General features: G+C 43.6%; 2 protein-coding genes across 4 annotated transcripts in view; both read left to right on the top strand.

Annotated features, from left to right (window-relative positions):
* LOC124312190 overlaps positions 1–9,414 on the top strand; it is a 50,603-nt gene extending 41,189 nt beyond the window's left edge. Inside the window, exons 3-6 of one of the 3 annotated variants that reach the window (XR_006910328.1) lie at positions 6,256–7,306; positions 7,562–7,702; positions 8,877–8,951; positions 9,021–9,414. Coding sequence is in view for 2 of the 3 variants with exons in the window: in XM_046776700.1 (XP_046632656.1) it covers positions 6,256–6,514 (259 nt within the window). In the remaining variant the exon portion in view is untranslated. Of the gene's footprint in view, positions 1–6,255; positions 7,307–7,561; positions 7,703–8,876; positions 8,952–9,020 lie in introns of those variants that run through there. The other 2 variants (XM_046776701.1, XM_046776700.1) reach the window with 2 other exon arrangements.
* Positions 9,415–10,470: 1,056 nt separating this feature from the next.
* LOC124312172 (apolipoprotein D-like) overlaps positions 10,471–20,575 on the top strand; it is a 48,628-nt gene continuing 38,523 nt past the window's right edge. Inside the window, exon 1 of the mRNA XM_046776675.1 lies at positions 10,471–10,823. The gene's annotated coding sequence lies outside the window, so the exon portion shown is untranslated. The remainder of the gene's footprint in view (positions 10,824–20,575) is intronic.

Raw genomic sequence — 20,575 nt, 5'->3', positions numbered from 1 at the left:
TACTCGTTTGACTTGTTGTTTGCTTTGTTATTGTTCTATTTTCAATCCAATTGCCAAGCCTTCAAAAACAAACAGGACAGGAAATAACAAACAGAGAAAAATAGAACGAAATACAGTAACAATCGAGTTTCATTATTTGTGTCCAGCAGCCTGCAGAGCCGGACAGCAATAAAAATAAACATGGGAATCAAACAAAAAGAAAAAGAAAAAGTAAACAGGTTTCCCCCCCCCTCTCTTTTTGTTATTTCCCGAACGTTTTGATCGTGACGACTTGGGGGAAAAAGAATCGTGAGAGACAGAGAAATTGAATCTATTATTAAATAGAGTCTATGACAGTTATTGAGGCTCACGAACTAATTCATGTTGGATAAGACCCGCCGAGGATGTCACGACAGTCGTTCTCTCTCTCTTCTCGTGTATATTTTTTCACGATGTTGGGCCTATTACGTGCGCACCGTGGAAGCTGCCGGAGTCGAGAGATGTACATACACAAGAGGAGGGAGCGCGTGCGGCTTGCTGGCCTTTGCCGGCTCTCGGCCGTGACGTGAAGAGGTCATTTTGAGGATAAGACGCGCCAATCGATTCGCTTTTCTCCTAGCCGCTTCCTTTCCATCCAGCTGTCTTGTACACACTATGTGCTGTATATCTATCGGGTGTAGATATACCACGGCTACGCTTATATTTACCGGGGTAGTTAGTTGTCTACGTAGTATACTACCCCGCCGCGCGGTGTAGTATATAGTTGGCTGGCGCAAAAGCACATTGCTCGGCATGTCGAAGGGGGGGGACGAACGGTTTGATTAAAAAAACGAAGAAAACATCCTCCTACTCCTCCATTCTGTCGAACATCTGATTCGTTTTGAGAGTATCAGACGTCAGATAAGGCGAAACATGGTTTTTCTAGACTTTCTTCCGCTTTTTCTTTTCTTTATTCCGTCTTATTGGCTGCTGCTCCAGTTCTGTATCTACTTGATGTCGTACCGAAGGAGGGCTCCTCCTCCACCCCCTCCCCCATTCACGGCGCGCTATAGAAACATACAAATTTGCGGATCAAAGCGGAGTAGTCTGTCGTCGATTCTACCAATCTCCGGCTCGTTTTCGTTTTCATTAAATGGGAATATCGAGCGGATGCGTGTGTGTGCGGAGGAAGGCGGGGAATCATAACAGAGCCGGGTATTACGTAGAGACCCAATCGATAATACCGATGGATATATGATTGCGCCCATTACCTACACATGCTGCATTGTATGTATATACAGGCTGCTGCTGCTCATATTATACCGCTGCTCTGCTTCAGCTAGAGCTGTCGGCCTTGTAATGTGACTAGACTCGCACACGGCACGGCATGGTAATTACGTTAATATGCGCTCGCTTACTCGTCGAATTAGTGTGCCACTGAATGATGTATTACGCTTTACGCTCTGATTAAGAAAGAAAATTTAACACAAATTGCGAAAATCTCAGTTTATTTGAATTGATTTTGAGCGTGGGAAGTAAAGAAATAAAATGGCGAGAGAAATCATGGCAATAAAGTTTCCGAGCTTTTCCTCTAGGCTACGCTAGTTGTTCACATCCGCAGAAATCCATTCCTGGATTTTGATTTGATTTTATTATTTCAACTGCTCGGCTCTTCTTTCACCCAGCAGGGTCGCTCAAATCCAATCTGAATTGATTACAGGATAGTTACCGGTCTAGGTTTCTGATGAAAGGTAATTTGATGGAAAATCGAGTTAAAGTCAAATCGAATCTTTTCGAACCATTCGGTCCCAATAATCCCTCCGCCCGTCCTATCGCTCGTCACCACAAGTGGAAGTTGTACCTCTTGACCGCAATACTTCACTTTGACCGTGCACACACCTTGGAGAGGCAGGCTATCATTTGCGGCGTCGATGATTTTCAGTCGAGTGGCTTTTAATCGAGGCTTTCCTATCGATTCCCACTGAGCCAGGTCGATGTCGGAATGCGTGGAACCAGTGTCCAACATCATCCGAAGTGTTACACCTTCCACATTGACGTTGACGTAACAGTGGTCGCTGCAATAACTCTGGTCGGCCATTATTTCCGAGTCGAGCCGCTTATCAGATTCTGCCGTTGGTTGAAATCGATGTGGGGCGCCACGGAAAATCCTGTTCCAATCCAAGTGTAAAGCAGGAAACCATCGCCTTCCCAGTAAATTGTCAATGTCCGGTCGCTCCGACACTATCAGCGGCAACTGATAAACCCTGCCGGCGTAATTCACATCGGCCATAAACTGGCCCTTTAACTTAAGTTGAGCTCCTGAAGACGTCCGCAAGGTGAACGTCACCGGTTCCAGCCGAGGCTCACCCAGCCGACGCCAGACCGAACGGCTGACAATCGAATTGTGCGTGCCCGAATCGATGATCATCTTTACCGATTGTTGGTTGATCGTAAGCCGAAGATTGCAGCTTATTGGCGAATTCGTGAAATTCATTTGTTCATCAGAAGTGTTTAGGTCGAAGCTTCCCTTTCTGCCGATACTCAAGTTCTTGATGAATTTCAAGCATTTCCTTTGTAATGATTTGGCGACATTTTTCATGAACTGGAACTTATCGTCGCTGGGTTGTTTGGTAACGGGAAGTGAAGCCATCTCTGGTTGAGATTTTGGACGCAACAATTGTTTTTCTTCGCAATGAATTCCTTGTGATCCGGGTTGTTTCTCGGAAGTGTTATAACACGCCGTCGGCGGTCCAATACCACATCCGGTTAGATTGGATTCCGACAGACGGCCCGTCCGACAGTTGGTCCCTTGGAAACAATCGGTTTGACCGACGAGCTGACTGACAGCCGACAGTATAGAATTTTTGGTTTTTGGAAATGTGATACTGTACTTTTGACTAATTTTCTCGGTTTCTCGGAGAGATTCGAGAAAGTGATGCGGTTATTTCTACCTAACAATTTGGGTTGTCTTATATAATGCCTGGTTGTTGGACTAAGCCGTCGGCACACGAGTTTCAACGTTTCTTTTTCATCCCCAAAGAAATAATTTAATCGTGACAGCGTTCAGTTTTACTTATTCGGCAAGACAAAAATTCTTCGCGTGTATTTCAGACTAAGATTACCCCAGTTTAAAAATAGAAATGCGTAAATTCTTGAAAAAGCAGCATCAAAGAGGTTCGATTCCTGGAAAATGGATGAGGAACCGAGTCTCGTAAAAAATTCCATCTATAGCGCACGAGAGAATGGTTTGACAAGGGAATAATATTTCAGAAATACGTAAAAATTTCGTGTTCTCAGAAATGAATCCCTTTTAAAAAGGATCTAAGATAGTTTCAAGTGGTTCCTAGTAATTAGATGATTTAGTAGAAAACTGAGTGCAAGTTTCAAATATTTGTCTGGGCCGTTCAGACTTTCTTCGTCACAGCCAAACTTGGCGAATTTGTAATTACTTAAATTTAAACTTGTGCATAACATTACAAAGATAACTACACTGCGGTACACTGTCGGATTATTCCCAGACTTTGTGTGTGTATAGGCCAGTGGGCAGTTTCACCAGTTTGACAGAGTCAACTTTTTCTGCTGTTGGAAATTCTTGGGAATGACAAATGTTAGTATACTACCCCGAACTACCTTGTGTGTGCACGTCTACGTAGTACTTTCAACATCAAAATGGTTGGCAGGGGTCATTTTCAAGGCCAGCTGGTGGCGGTGGGCTGCGTGGGACGCTGATGTAACGAAAGTTCTCATTTCAAACGCAGGTGCGGGAGTCGACGATCTTTCTCGGCAGCCAATTGCTGAGGGTGTCTTCCCGGAACTTGAAGGGCTGCAACTGATAAATCCTCCCAACAGAATGTAGATTGCTACCGAACTGGCTCCTTCAACTGACAAGCTCTCCGGTACTCTTGAACCCGCCATTCAGCCACTTGTAAGACAGTCGAGTAGAAGATTCGGTTGGCTCAGAGAGTCTACCGCCAGTCGAGACGAACGACGGGCTTATTAATGATTGAATCGTGACAAGCGGAATTAACAGACTAAGTTTTATGTATACCAGTCTCGTTTACCTTGATACAGTGGAATTTTTGATAATAATCTTTCAAAGAATACTGTGTACCTTGTTTGGTATAGTCGTCTTTGATAAGTACCGTACAAACATTTCAATCGTTTTAAATTCTTGCAAGATTATGTCGGCATTTTAATGAGAGATTATTATCAAAAATAGTTGCTTCTATGGTCACCAGGAACGTTTTACCTTGGACGATCGCCGCCTGGTATATTGTTCCTTTCATTGGTAATCTCGTCGAAATAACTTCTTTAAAAGTAATTCATTCAAGATTCAAACCGAATTTTCCTCCTTACGAACGAGAAATTTGATTACGAAAAAGGGACGTCTATTATTAAGGTTGGTGACGTCATTTCGGTGGGGTCTTTCGACGTTTATTGGTTGGCAAGGACATTGGACCGTGGAGCCTTTGGAGGAAAAAATAAATAAATATGAATAAGAGCATGGCCGTCGTGCTCCCGAGAAGATGTTTTCAATTACCCGTAATAACATATCGAGAAAGAAGAGAAGAAGAAGAAGAAATCTACCGGACGCATAAGAAATTGCAGCCGGGGTGTTTCACTTTGCTCCGCTTCAAAGGACGCAAATACGATTTGGTTGGCTCGCCCGGCGGTTGGCAGTCAAAAAGTCGTCCATCGTTTCTATTTTAAGGCCAGCAGTGTGAGAGTAGAGAGAGAGTAGAGAGTTCTATACGTATAAGCCAGAGCCCAGTCAGAGAGAAAGAGAGAGAGATGATATGGAAGGTAAATAACGAGATTGATTTATGTGCATACGAGATTTCGGATAGGTCCGGCAAACGTTCACGTCAGGTTCCAACGACATGCCATCCACCAAAACCAGGGAAGAAGAAGAAGAAGAAGAAAAAGAAAAGTGAGAGACGTCACAACTCACAAGAGAAAAGGGAATAATAAAGTAACAAAAGAGATGAGTAGAGAGAGAAAGATATCGTCCGGCAGCATCGATGAAGAATGGTTCGAGATCCAGCCGAGGATATATAGAAAGGGAAAAGAAGAAGAAAATGGTTTTTTTTTCTCCACTGACGACTAGACGAGAGATGGGGGGACCTCTTTGGTATATTATATTTGTAGTTTAAAAGGGCTCGAGAGGGCGGTGGATATGGATGATACGGTGTCAAGAATGAGACTCTCTTCTTTCTTCTGGCCATTGTTGGTGACGCTCATGCAATTCATGAGAAGGGGGGCGATTCAAGCTAGCGCGTACTAGAGTGGCAACGAAGCCGGGCCCAGTGACTTTGTTTGCCGCTGCTGGACGTGGCCCAATTTCTCTACATTTCTTTTCTGGTTCGCGCAGAGTCCGAGCTCCTATTTTATTTTATTTTTCTGAAGGAGGAGGACCCTCTTCTATAAATGCCTTGGGTCGACTATAAGGAGACGCAACCCCCCTCGCGGCCGTGTGTGTGCTCATCACGCTCCACTGGAGAGATGGCTTGTGACTGTGGTGGCCCGACACGACAGCCCAAGCTTTTCATGCTTTCAGACATTCAAACATGTCCAGCAGGCAAGGACGACACACTCCAGCTAGATGTACTAGAAAGTCTCTCTTCTTTCATTATTCCTTCGCCCCCCTTTTTATATAATATTCCTCGCACCCTGTGTGTTGTGTATGGCCCGTCGTCGTGAGAGATGGCTGGACTCTGGTCGTATATATACATAAAGTCTTTTTTTTTTTTGCCCGGCGTCCAGCACTGCTGGACCCCCCCTCTTTCATCGCCGTCTGTTGAAACACTTTCGCCTCGGCTCCCATTCTCGCCGCCCAGCTCAAGATCCGCGCTGCGGGCGAGTCGCCGTTGACGGCTATAAAAAGGCCGGACACGATTGACGATGCCTTTTTCTTCCCCCCCATTTTTCCCCGTTTCAGCGTCGGTCATGTGCAAAAGAGAGAGAGAGACCACAACAGGCCCTATGACACATCGCTGTGGATAAGAGAAAACGCCACAAAATATGAAGGAAAATAAATAGGCATCTTAACTGCGCTTCTTCTGTATGTGTACGCGCTACTATTATATATTTGCCTTTCAACTGTGTGTCGCTGTATAGTGTACAATGTGTAGCCGAAGAGACACATAGTAATATCTCTATAATATCGCCCCGTCAGTTGGCGGCCAACAAACAACAAGATGAGATGAATTCCCCAACAACTGCGAGTTCTCTGCTGGGTTTAGGACAGCCGGCACTATCTTATTCTTTCTTTTTCTTTTCTTTTTCCCATTTTTATAGTTGGCCCACCATCACATCCACACAAGACACACAGCAGAGGAGACAGAAACACAATGTCCTTTTTGATATCTCCTTCCAGCAACGGCCGTCTAGAGCAGCTCTCGAAAATGTCAAGAGAGACGCGGGCTGGAGGATGAACGTCCAGATGAAAAAAGAAGTGACATATCACATCCATGTGGGACGAGAGCGCAGCATTGAAAGTCACCACACCATTCTCACTGGACCACAAAAGCCTTATAGACATATCAAACTCGATTAACCAAGATGGATTGACCCCGAAGCACATCTCAAACAACGTCTCGTTTCTTTCTTTTCTTTTCTTTTATTTCTTTCTTAGATTGCCTTACATGGTTTAGGTGTATCTATCTTCTAGGCAAGTTGAGACTGTCTCTCACACGACCGATGGACCGGACACGCTGGGTTCGGCTTGTTCCATAATCGTTTTTGGCCTTATTTCTTTTGATTCTTTATTCCATCTCGATTCATGTACCGTACAGCAATTCAATCAGCAGCCCATCACGAAGCTCCTCGCTCCTGGCGACTAATCGAAAATGTCTATGATATCGACTGTGCGTAGTAGTATAGTAGAGTCCAGCAGAGAGTCTATTATGCCGATATAGAGTCTCGGTTTGTATTCTCTTTCGGTCCCAAAAGTCTTTGCGTGCTTTGATGATTCCTATATACGGCTTAAATAGCCTTGGTCATACTAACTAAACGTGCTGAGGCACGAACGAGAGCCAAAAAAAATGATCCATCAAATGTCCAGCAGACTTTATAAGGAGAGTGTTAAATCTAAAAAAAAATAAATAAGCAAACAGTTTTTGTTCTTTTCTTTTTATGTATTTTTGTTGTTGTCGGGTGACGCAAAAATGTTTTTGTTTAGCCTCTGGTTATTATTCACCTACGTCCCGTGACAGGCGGAGAAATTATCCGCGCGACGCTCATCGTGAAGAATCAGAACCGGCCATTTGTCGTCCTCCCAATTTGTCTCTTTTTTTTCCCCCCCAGAAGAATCAAGGAAAACCAACAGCAACAAACGACAAAAGACGCGGTATTTTTTGTTTTCATTTCACGGTGGATGAGTTCAGACACACAACACACAGCCTTTGGTTTATTGTGTGAGAAATGAATTTATCACGGGGGCCGCGCCGTGTATAAAGCTTATTTGTTTTGTTGACACTGTTGTTATTAGTTTTCGCGGTTGCCCCGTTGAATCCATTTTCTCTTTTGATCGTCCATCACGTAACGCTCGACCATCGTTTCCCATCGCTTTTTTATTTTATTTTTCTTCTTTTTTTATTATTAGTCGTGTTCGTTGAGGTGTTGAAAAAGTCATTTGGTCGTCGATTCCACGCCGTTCTGAAAAATCCATAATCCCTAAAAAGTCGACACGACCATTAGCGATGAGAAGGCGGAATGATGGGAGGCCCAGTGTATAATATATAAGGTACTCTACTACTACTAGTATACAGCAACTATTATATCAGGGCGGAAAAACCGCAGCCATAGAGCGAGTGACTCATATTATATGTGTGTGTGTGTGTGTGTATACGGTTCTAATATAAATGATTATAGCCAGCCAGCCAGCAGGAGAAGAATCGACGGGGGTCTCTCTCTCTTCTCTCTTTGGAAAAACGCGGACGCGTGATGATGGTCTCTCGGTTGGTGATGCATCGTTTTCTTCTGCTTGGTCTGCTGGCCAGCGGGCGCGCGCGTTACAACAGCAAACATTGCCTGAGAAAAGAATGAACAAGAAGAGAGAGAGAGAGGGAGACTCTTTTGTCGTTATATAACTATACAGAGGAGGAACCATCAGATGGCCAATCCGGGCGGGCCCTGCGCTTCAGTGATGATGATGATGATGATGATGATGAAATTTTTTTGGGTTCCCCCCACCACCACCACCACCTCCTGACCCTACCGGACTGTACGCCACCCATTCGGTAACTATCAAACCCAACCAAACATCCGTGCTGTTGGTCCAGAGACGATGGTTGTCTTCCATCTTCTTGTGAGCTGTTTTGGCACATGGCTATTCTACGAACTTGTTTTTATAGCCCCAAAAACAGCCCCCAACTGCGCCGTCGCTCTTTCATAGTTCCATTATCGTGAATCACACGTCGTCACCTATTCGCTCCGGGCGATGACGACCCTACCCAACCAGCCATCACCAAGGAGCTGCAAGACAGAAGAAGATGAACCAGCCAGTCCACCACCTTCATCGAATGGGGGCGGTCGCTTGGACTTGAAAAAAAAAGTTTTACTTCTAACCCCCTCCTCGGTTGCCAACGCGTGGAACAAATGCACTGTCACGACAGAATTGATGGTTTCTCTCTTGTGTTAAAAGCAAAAAGGGAAAGAAGAAAAAGAATGGAGGGGGGAGAAGCAGGGGCATCCAGCAGCTCCTGCTGCTCCGGAGCTTCGTCATCGGGGGGCGATCAGGAGTCTAGTTGCTATTCAAAATGAAAAATTTATGTATAAGAATAACTTTTAGACTATAAAGAATGAAGTGAAAAAAAACCCTCGAAACTATTCCAAGATTTTATTTTTCTCTAGAAAAAGGTTCTTCGGACTAGATGATGATATTTTCTTTCTTGTTTAATATTTTCCATCTTCAATAGGAATCTGTTGCTGCTGGTGGACGCATTTTCCCCTCGTTATTATAGACACTGCATTTTATCAACAGAGAGAGAGAAGTATAGTCTAGTCTAGTATATACAGTCCGTTTTTCTTATTCTGTTTGGCCCATCCATGGCGTCTTTCAGATACGGTCGACAGCCACCAGTTCACATCATCAGTCACGACCAAAGAGTTTTCTATAGCTGCGATGATACGCCGTGGTATTTGCCTCCGCTCTCGATCGTCACGGCCACCGCGCGGTCCTTATTCATCAAAATTCCCCATTTCTCTTCTTTTTGATATTCGACCCGTCCCGGAGAATCACACCAGACGATAGATATATACAACATAACTATACAGCTCTTGCTTGCTGTTTATCAATTCATATTTCTCTCTGCCCATTCGTGTATTATGCAATCGCCTTTTTCTCTCCCAGTCACGTCCTCCTCCCCTTTTGTGTCGGATTCCTCCCGATTTTTTTGCACGTGATTTTTCTAATTTAACGAGATGGAAAGAAGATTACACCTCATTTATAATTAATCACTTTATTCACGACTTTTTCGTCGGCCCTTTTCGATTAAAAGAGTCGGCAGCCAGAAGAATGTTTGATGAATTCAGGCCTCCAAACCACGTCGCCGCCATCTGATGGTATTTCCTTTTGTCCAAAAAGGATCATTGGCATTTCTTCTCTCTCTCTCTCAGCTCTTTTCTTCAAGCCTTTGAAAATAATAAAAAAAGAATAAATTCACGCTGCCGACAGTGGAATTCAATATCGGCTTCCCTATTCTTTTGGAAGGTCTCATTTCTTTTTTGTTTAGTTCAAATTCTCGGCATCGAAATTTTATAGTCTGATTTTTTTTTTTCGTCTTCTTTCTCATTTCCTCTTTTTATAAAATTCATCGCATCTAAAATTACCGTGAGAGCACCTAGTATAGCCTACAACACAATTCTAATAAATTTCCATCTCACCCAGCTCTCTAGTCTCTACGGCTTGGCTTCCATCATGCCGTGTAGTATCTTGTATCAGCCACCCCGTCATGTGGAAACTACTTGACTACGCACCACAACTGATAGATTTCGTTCTTTTCCATCACGGCAGCTTTTGTATATACAAGATGTACTACTACTACTTGTCTGATATTTTATAATATTACATGTGATGACGACGGAATCTAGTGTTTCCCATGTTATTTTTCTTTCGACACAAAACCCTCGTATCGATGATGAAAGAGATCGATCAGTCGCTTTCAATGCTCCATTTTTTATTCTGGTATAAAAAGTGAATCTCATTTTCCACTTTGATGGAGACTCTCTGATCCCCTTTCAAATTCTCCCCTTCTCCCTCGCGCCACCAACGGCGCCATGTTTATAGCCACAAAAATCAATGGAGCGAATTTTTTAATTTCGAAAAAAAAAAAAAAAAATCCAACGAGATTAAATCAATTATCTGGATTTTCAATCAAAAACCAATGAATGTGAATTGATTAGCGTGGAAGGAGCCAAATCTGGGCATCGGTGGCGGGCGCCAGATCAACTGGAAATTGGCGACGTTGGCAACAACGTGACTCGACTGTCATTTGTTTGAAATGGTCTTTTCAGTCGGTAGAATTAGAATTAGAAAACGTGGCGTGGCACAAGGCGTGAGGGGGAGAGTTTATTGCTGGTTTCGTGTTATCATTCAATGCACGGATAACAATGCAAAGTGATGAACCATTCAGGCAGAACAGAACTCGAGTTGACTTGTTTTCTTTCCCGACTTTTAATTTTCAAAAGGAATTTGTTTCATTTTGTGATAATATGGTGAGGCTGCCATCGTTGAAACGTGAACATTTTCGAGATTGTTAACTGGAAAAAAACCTGCTGCCCCATGTGTAGTGTTTTGTTTGTTGTGAGTGTGTGTATTTTTTCGTCGTCGTGATGGATCTCCCGGAATCGCTGGAATAGAAAAAGTAAGTGACATTTCTTGAAATGCTAGTAAAGGGATTTGTCGTGACGGCCACATGGGTGTGCTCGTTCGCCAAATGCGTGGTCGTTCTCTTTTTAGAATCTTTTTGTTCAATCCCTTTTTGGTCACCAGCCACGTGTGGCGAAACAAAACTGGACTCTGTCGTTATCGTTGGAAAACAGCTTCGAATATTAAATTCTCTTAGATGAAAGGATTCGTGAGATGTTGGTGGATATGCAAAACACAGTCGACAATTGTCTCCCAAAAGAAATTTTGACAACAAGGTTGTGTCGGGGCTTTAATTTGGTTAAAAGATAAAAAGGGGGAATGACGTGCAACCACGTAGCTAACCCAACCCCTTTTGTCAACATTTTTCTACTGCCCAAAAATGGGCAAGGTCTTGTTGAAATTTTGTTTCTTTTTCTAAAAGCTAAAAACTTGTTGCAAAGTGATATGATGTGACTACCGTAGTTGGTCGTGTTTGCTGCCTTTTTGCTCATCCCCCCAACAACGACAACCTCGCATGTTGTTTAGTCTGTACGAAGGCATGCCGCCAATGTTGTGTAAGAATAGGAAAATAGCAACGAGTGTAATGCAATCCTCTTTGTCTCTGCGTTACAACTCAAACGAGGAAAAACGATACCAATTGGGGGCGGTTGAGCAAAAGGGGGCGGTGGGTGGGCGCGTGTGTGTGTCTTGTCCAGCAAAAGCGCAGGATCTCTTTTTCTAATACTCACCAACAAGCCCTAGTTTAAGTTTCCTTAAATCTCCCTTAATATTTATTTGTACAAGATTGGATGGAGGGGGGGGGGGAGTAGACGATGTAATTTGAATCGAAGACAATATCATTCTATTTTTTCTTTAAATTGGTACATGGATAACCCCGTGTAAACAGGGGTTAGAAATCTGGTGGCCCTGCTGGCTTCTGAGTTCATGAAAGAAGATGAAAGTAAAAGTTTCTTTATTGTTTCCAAGAGCAGTCACACGCAGAGAGAGCACCTTGACTATGGACCTCCTTTTTTATTTTTCACGTTGGGTGGGCTCGGTCGGGACTCGCTATCGTCAGCAAAGACAGACGGACGGCGCGACTCTCTCCCCCCATATGTGTATTATTATGCAGACAAACAACGTGGAAAATGAAACAAAAGATTCTCTTTTGTCTTATTTCCTTTTTTGACGAAGGGATTTTTCTCGTTTTTTCCATTTAGCAGAGAAGACACGCGACAGTCGTGTCTTGTCTGTCACTATTCTTCTTCTTCTTCTTCCTGTCTCATTGTGACGGCCAAGAAGATTCATTTGGCTAATGAAGGCTGCACACAAAACACAGCTCCATTAGAAATAGTAGTCTCCCCTTTTTCGGTTGCGTCACGCACATGTGTGCAGCAGCAGCAGCAGCAGCAGTGTGGAAGAACTGGCCACTCTCGGCATCACGACATGATTAAGTCTCTTTTAATATGCCCACACTGAATAATTATCGAGATAAGAAAAGAAGAGATAATAGGCTCTATACAAACCGGCAGCAGATTTATTGGCGAATGATTTAGCGACTAGGCTATTTTGATATCTTTATGTCGTTTAACGTGAATGCAACTATTTCTTTTTCCATCTTCTTCTTCTCCTTTTTCGTATTGTGTGCGCACAATGGGCATTGGAGATGGCTCTTGGGGTGGTCAGATGGCGTGACAGGATTGATATAGGTGGATGCAGTTTGTGAATCGGTTCGTGATTGAAATCGTTCATCACGCGTCGAAACCCACCGACCGAAACGGCGATTCCTTTTCTGTTTTGTGGAAAAAGAAGAAAAACCAAACCAGTTTCTTTTCTTTTCTGGTTGCTGGCCTCTTCAGTGCAACGGAACGCTGTGCAGATGTCGCCTCCCAACAAGTTCTCAAGGAGAGGCAACCAAGTGCCTCGTTTGTCGGTCGTGAATGGTGAGCCAAGAGAGAGCTGCTGCTGCTCCCGCCTTATGTAATTTGCTGCGTAGGGAAGAAGATGGAGCCATCCAGGAAGAAAGTTCTTTTTTAGCTGTTAGTACCAGCAGTATGTGTGTGTGAGGGACTAACAAGAGCATAAATCTGTTGCACTTGACTTCGATTGGCTGAACGCGCTAGGATCTCATAACCCCTCCAGAAGAGAAAAGAAAGATGAAGAAGAAAAACTTGGGCGATAGATATAACAGGCTCTCTTTTCTCTCTCGTTGGCTCACTTGGTGTTGATAGCTGCCGAGAGGGCTTGTTACACATGGCCGCTAGTTATATTTTTATATAGAGACTCGTCTCTTACATACTCTCCTCTCTATCGTATACATGTTTAATTACGGCTGCGCTCGAAAAAAAAAGAATAGTGTTTCTGTCTTCTTCCTGCTAGGGGCGGTTATATTCAGTTACAACATGTCTTGTCTGTTGCAACCGATACCCGACATGTCAGCCAATACGGGCCGAGAGAAAGAAGAGAAAACGGGTATTCTTCTTCTTTTACTGATTTCCCCCCTTTTTCCTTCGTCTCTGCCTTTTCTTCCGTCCCCGTTTTCTGATGTATCAACGACGTCTTTTGTTTCCTTGATGCACGAGCCATCATCATGACGGCGAAAAGAAGAAAAAAGCCACGACACAAGTATAGCTGCAATGAGCAAAAGTCGAGGGATCGTTAACTTGTTCTCGCTAGAGGGGCGCATCGTGTCGTCGTGACGGCGGATATGTCGGCAGACGACGGGAGAGACTATATCGGAAGTCGATCTTCTTTTTTTCTTCTTCTTTGCGACAGGATCTACGCACCTCGCTTGCCTCTCGTTCCGTAATGCTAGGCCATTACGTGATTACAGTCGACGATAACGATACAGGCAACCGAGATTGATTTTTTTTTCTTTCTCTTTCGGTGGGGGCGTGTAGATATTTGATTCGTCCCGATTGTGCACGAACGCCATGTGGCCCACAACCGGTGAACGATGTTTTCGAGTCCCATTTCCTCCAAGCCACAATAAAAAATCATTTGACGGGGTTCACCAGGTGAATCGAAAACTGTGAGAGAAATCTTTTTTTTTCACCGACTGCCAGCTGTCAATAATGATCATAATTCCATTCATCTTTTTTTTATTTCTTGTTAATATTTTATTAGTGAGAGGGGGGGGGGGGGAGTAGTGTACCAGCTGTATGCAATCACATCCATCATCATCCAAAGACAAACTTATATCATACGTATATATTTAATATTATCTACTGTGCATACACGACTAGCCTTGTTTGCTTTCAACGACCTCTCAGTTATTGTGGGGGCCCCCCTCTTCTTCCTGCGTTACGACATCTTTTTTTTTTCCCTACCCTCCATTTTTGTGTGTGTCCCGTTCCGGCCTCTTATCGGGGCCATAAGCCGATGCTGCGCCATATACTGTACGTATACAGTATGAAATGTAAATTTATATCTAATACGATGACGACAGCGAAAAGAGGAGACGACCCCGGCGGTTATAAGCCGCCCTTGCCCCTGTGTCTGTGTGCTCTATATGAATCGTGCACGAAAAAGAAGTAGAAGAAGAAGAAGCGATCCCATTTGGATTCATAATCCGGGAGCTTTCCGGCGCTCTCGCATAAACCGACACCCATATTGTTGTAGCTTGGCGTATTATAGTTTTCAGTGTAGTTGCTGCCATCATCACGACGAAATTGGGAGGGAATATCACCTAGGAACAGAAAGGGCCGTGCCCCCGTTTTGATCTCTTTTTCTCTCAGTCATCCAACACTGGCGCAGTGCATGCAGTTGTATTTATCTGTGTGAAGAAATCTTCCATCGACCCAATTCCGGAAAAATCTGTTTCAATCGTTTGAGTTGGAAGGGAAAAAGAAAGAAGATATTATGTTCGCGTATGCATTGTACGTCTATTGTGTGTGTGTGAGACCTGTGTACAGCACGATAAGCGATGACAATGAGGGGCGAGGTAGTTGGGGGAGGGTGTCGAAGAAAATCTTTTCCAATTTTTTCCCCCCAGGTTTTGCAATTGAATTTTTCTCTCCCCTCTCTCTCTCTGCTGTCACTAAAAGGGAGAGATGTAATCTTTTTCCTCTCTCTCTGGCGCCCGAATTTTATATTTGATCTCTTTGGGACGATAAGGGTCCTCACCTGCTCTTTCTACACGTCGTCCTAGGCCTATATTGTGTCGTCTAATATAAACTCGTTTTGAATATTTGATCAACTGATTGCTGAATAACAATGGGACAGCACAGAGGTGTCGCAGGGAAATGATGATGATAACTTTATATATAGTTTCCATCTGAAGAGGAGGGTTGTGAGCTTATCGAGTCGCTGATTGGCTCCTAAGAGCCTTATGTTTTTGAGAGGGGCCAGATGGGCCCTGTTTTTCGATTCTTATTTCATTTCCTATTTGATATTTTTTGGTGTCCCCAATCAGATTCTCCTCTTTTGCATGACAATAAGTAGGGCGTGGAACGGCTAGCGAGAATCTCTTTATATATTTGGAAAACAGAGATGTGTGTGTGTGTTTAGACGCGTTCCAGATTGACAAAGATTCGGCTAATCACGGCCCCTGTGACATTTTCATTTCCATTTCGTGACGTGGCGATAACGGGGGAGCCCTCCCGACACTTCCGATAAGGAAGAAAACGGGCGCCTTTGACGCCATTTCCATTAATTCTTGCCCCAAAGTGACTCGGGAGAATTAGAAGGAATGAAAGTTTCCCGGAATTTATTTCGGATGGCGTGTCGCTACCCGTTTCATCCATTTCTTTAAAAAAGAAGAAAGGAAAACGAAATACGACGAATTTGAACTTGCGTGCGCGCTGATATCGGACGCCGGCATCTATCATTTGAAAATTAGTTTGCCGTCTTAATTACAGCTGCCATCATTATTATTACGAGCATGTCTACACACACGATGCACAAAACACAAAGGGTGGTGCGTGGGTTACAAGAAGTGGTGTCATGATGTAATTTCAACATGCGAAAAATGAAGGAAGATAGTCCCCAGTGTGTTTGCTTTAATGATGATAATAATAAGACGATCTACTAAAAAACGAAAGAAATGTGAAATAAAGTCTGGGCTGATTAGGAGGAAAACCACACAGAAAGTTTATTCTTTATTTTTTCAAGGATGGCGACCTGGTAGCAACAGCAGCTAAGTTGATGGGAGAGTTCATTGGCGTGGTGGTTGGTGGTGGTGGTACGGTCGGTTGAAATTAAAATCACCTCCATCACTGATGCGGGACAGGAAAGGTAAACAGAGGCAATGCACACACAAAAGAGGGTTGGTTCCTCCTCTTGCAGCGGGGATACATTTCTTTTTCTCACTCTTGATTCCCGACGTGAAATGAGGGGAAGGCTGTGCACATGCAAACAACGATGGTGGTGGGGGGGATATATGGACGGTACTACAAAAAACTGAAGGGATGTTTCTTGTCACGCAACCCAGTTCAAAGTAAACAGACGAGGGATAAATTTCCTACCAGGTTTTTTGTTTCTTGTTTGTTTTGTTTTTTACTTTCAATCCAATTTTCGGCTTATTGTCGAGGACGATGTAGGCCTCTAAATATTTCAATGGACGACGCAAAGAATCGGCCGGTCAATTTCCGATTGACTGAACTTTGGCGCCGTTGCACGTCTCTATACGATTTTCATTCGAATTTTTCTACCCCGAGTGTGTCTTGTCCGTGTGTCACGAGTCTGTGATGGATGGATTGATTTAATTATTCACGGATGCTAAAGGAATGTGTGTGTGTATTCAGCAACGCGGGGCTTCGCATATATCCCCCAGCTCCGAAGGCCTTGGTCTTGAAACGGCCGCTCTACACACACACACAGACATCAGCTGTTTGATTATATGAAGACGGCCGGCAGTCACGCATGTAGAAATGCGCTGCACATGTTATGTATAGGCTCTTTTCTCTTCTTCTTCTTCCATCCAGCCTCCTTTCTTCTTCTTCGGTCGTGCGGCTGCTGCTGGTTGCTTGTCCGAAATCTCTGACGATTGATTTATGAGTCGGCCGCACCTCTTTAAGCTGGTGGTGGCGCGGGAGGGTCTTTTGAGCTGCTGCCTCTATCGTTTTGCGTGACCCGTTCTTCCTCTCTTGCGCCGCTGGTTAAAAAAGAATTTCCCCGCTCCTCTTTTCTTTTTGTGTGTTTTTTTATTTTTCACCAAATGACTTGATTCTGATTTGGTTTTTATTTTTCAATTGGAAATCAATGTTTGGGCGATGATCAAATGATGCCGACTGTGTTGATTTCGTATTTTTTTGCCCATTCATCGCGTTGCGATTGTCTTGATCGATATGCAGTCAGTCCCGTTTGATGTTCATTCCCTCGGGGCCGCTGCAAATCTATATCTCTTGAATGCCCTGTTGGTGCCGCACGTTATTAGATATTCCTCCCACCGAAAAATAAGAAAAGAGCCGAGTCACTTAAAAAAAAACCTCTTTGATGTCATTAGAAATAGTTTTATTTCTGCCTTTTGTAAACTGGTGGGCGTCGATGGTCATTTTTCAAACTTCCACCACCGTACCGTCAAGGGTACATACGCGCATACCCTAAAAACGTAAAATCGTCTAATACCCTCTTAAACCCAGCGGAATCGTGTGTATAGTCCACTCACTGTGTACACACACACGGAGATGATGGATGACGACGAGGGTTGAAAAATTCTATAGGTCTCATCTCTCTATGCGCCAAAGATTTGCCTTGAATTTTTCATCGGAATGATGAACCAGTTGAGAGAGAGAAAAAGTCATTCAAGAAACCCCGAAAAATTCTCGGCTTCTCTTTTTTTCTTCTTCTTCTTGTTGGGGGCACAACAAAATCAAAAAAAGATTTCTATATTTGTTGGTGTCCTTTTCAACTGTCCCTTTTTTTGGATGAAGAAATTCTGGGGGTTGAAGAAGAAGAAGAATCCTTCATCCCCAGTGCTCTCTGTTGGGTGTCTGGTGCAGTCGCGCGGGTATACGGTAGTCTTTTTCTTCCTCTGTGTGTTTTGCTCTGGCCATTAATCATCAGCCCCCAAGTTGAGACGTGTCATCAGAGACACGAACTATGCGACTATAATAACTGTGTATAGCCATAAGCTGTCTGGGGGACCCCTTCTCTCTACCGGATAGAGAGAAGAATGTCTCCCGGACCATTTTGTGTGTGTTTTGCTGAACAATATCTGGAATGATCGAAACATCATGCCCCCCTCCCAACCAAAACAGATCAAAGGATTCGTATCGCGACAGTTATGGCCAGGACATTTTTCTCTGTGTGTCTGTTTTTGGGCTCAAAGACGATCAAGTGAAGGTGTTGAACGAGATTCGACACCAGTTGCCTGCGGGGAATGGCCGACAGCCGCTTCAATCTAAAGATGAAGACGCACAGTCAAATGAGGAATATGTAGATGCAGGGAGCGACTTGATATGTAAATTGGAAAAGAAGAAGAAAAAAATGAGAGTAGAGTTTGATTGTATTCGAGGCTATATAGCGTGTCTGGTGAAATAATTGTGAAAATGTAGCCTATTTTTCTCTTATCTTTGTTGTTGTTGGGGGGTTAGAGTGTTGCCTACTGGGTGGTCAGAGTGGCACTGAGGTCGCCCAGAACGAAGAAAGAGAAAAAAAGCAGCAGCAGCGCACACGTCAGCAGTTCTTCTTCTTCTTCTTGTTCTTCTTTTAACTTCGGCTAGCGTCAGCAAAGAGAGAAGAAAAAAGGAAGGAAAATAATTCCTCTATTCTTCTCTCCTCTGACTGTGGTGCGCTGCGGAGACGGCGGCCAGAGCACACGAACGCACGCACAATAGCTCATTAAAACGGAACAACTTCTTGTTCAGACTCCCGACGACTTGCAGGTGGTCTCGATTCAAATACTCACACACACATACACCGAGGACTAGAGACTCTCTCTCTCTCTCTGCCAGAACACACGCGCTTATTTTCGCTTATTTTTTCTCTTTTTTTTTTTATTTTCCACCTTTGTTGTGTGTGTGGTACGCGCTCAGTACGTCGGGTTTTATTTATAAACCATCGGGCATGATTGCGCCGTATTCTAGATCCTATATAGTCAGCTGCGTCTTGTGTCGGGTTGGGTCTCAGTTGTGGCACCGCGTGACTCTCACTTTCAGTCCCGCGAGAAATCCAAATGTTTTAGAAAAGAAAAAAAAGATTTTGTTATTTTTTAGTGAGTAGAGAAATTGTGAATAAATCAAAATGTGTAAAGGGGAATAAGAGAGATAGAGATAAGAGCCCTGGAAGATGATGATGATGATGATGAAGAAGAATCGAATAAAGAGATAAGAGAAGAGATCGTGCTCAGAGTCGATAGCTCGTTATTTGCGCCCAGCGCTTTGAAGAATGACCAATTAAAATACGTACGCCACGAGTTTTGTGTTTATTTATACTATACACACACACACACACACACTTATTTGAGGTTTGAGCCAGGCAAAGATGATTCCCCTTTGGAATTGACTCTCTCTTAACAGCGTGTCGTTCTTCACCTTTGTTCACCCCGGGAATGTTAAATTATACTTTGGACTGCACATTCAAACAACAAGAAATGTTGTTTGCCCGTGTGCCTGTGTGTGTGTGTGTACCATTTGAAATTTCAGGAGAAAACGCTATCAGGCACTTTACATAATTCGATGCCATGATTTGATACCTTTAGCCCCCCGAAACTCTTGTGTCTTTCTCTCTCTGGGGTCGTCGTCTACTTATTCACGTGAGGATCGTTTCCTATCGTTCGACTCTTATTCCTCGTATTTCACCCGGTGATTCCAAATATCCTCCCCTTTTTCTCTCTCTCTCTCTCCCATCATCTGGGAAATGTATATTTAACATTTTTTACGCGCATTTGACCGACGCCTCGACTTCGACCTCTCGTTGACTCTCGGTCGGTCGTGAAATAAAAAGCTAGGGGGTTCCACGAACTTCTTCTTCTTCTTCTGTCGACAGTCGCAGGTTAAATTCGAAACATTATACATTTGGATTTATTCGTAACCTGCCCCTTTTTTATTTGGTTTCCCCTCTGCTTTTCTTTTTTTAGCTGTTTAAATATATATAGACGAGCGCGCGTGCCTGTGCTCGCAGGTGTGCATCACTGCGGTTGGCTGTCTCCACTTTGCTCTCGTCTTTCTAACAAGTGATTTGCATAAGAGTCAAATAGCTATATAAGAGAAGACGGGGGGATTCAACGTCCGGGTAGGAATAAAAAGGTCTGGAAGAATAGAGCTATCACATGACGTGAGTCACAAGACGAGGGGGGAACAAGGAAAGAGGTCGAATGTTATTTCGTTTGCTTTTTTGGGGGAGAAAAAATGTGTCAAAGTCTTGGGCTGTTTACCATAGAGCCCCCCAAACCACCAGCCGAGCGAAAAAGGCCAAAATAAAAAGGGAGACTTTGGACGAACAACAGCTGAGCACGGGCCACATCACGTCTGTGCATCTTCTTATTTCTTTCTTTCTTTCTTATAAAATAAATTTAAACCCACACACTCTCCCGAGTCTTGGTGAAGGCTTGTAAAAAAGACAAGGAAAAAGAGTTCCTTGTCTTTTCACTATCTCACTCTCTCTCTAGCGCGCCATATTACAGGGCCATAAATATGCATTGGAAATGACCAGTTTTTTTGTTTTTGTTTTTTCTCCTTCTTTTTGTCTTTATCTGTGAACTGGCTCGACCAACACAAACCTCCCTGAAAAATATAAGGAACCCCGAAATAATAAAATAAAAAAAAGGATTGTAAATATACGACCGGTTCTATTGGATTCTAACACCACCACCGGTTGAATTCTTCT

The sequence above is a fragment of the Daphnia pulicaria genome, chromosome 8 (assembly GCF_021234035.1).
Source record: "Daphnia pulicaria isolate SC F1-1A chromosome 8, SC_F0-13Bv2, whole genome shotgun sequence".
NCBI lineage: Eukaryota > Metazoa > Arthropoda > Branchiopoda > Diplostraca > Daphniidae > Daphnia > Daphnia pulicaria.
Note: the sequence above shows the minus strand (reverse complement) of the source record. Positions and strands in the feature narration are given on the sequence as shown.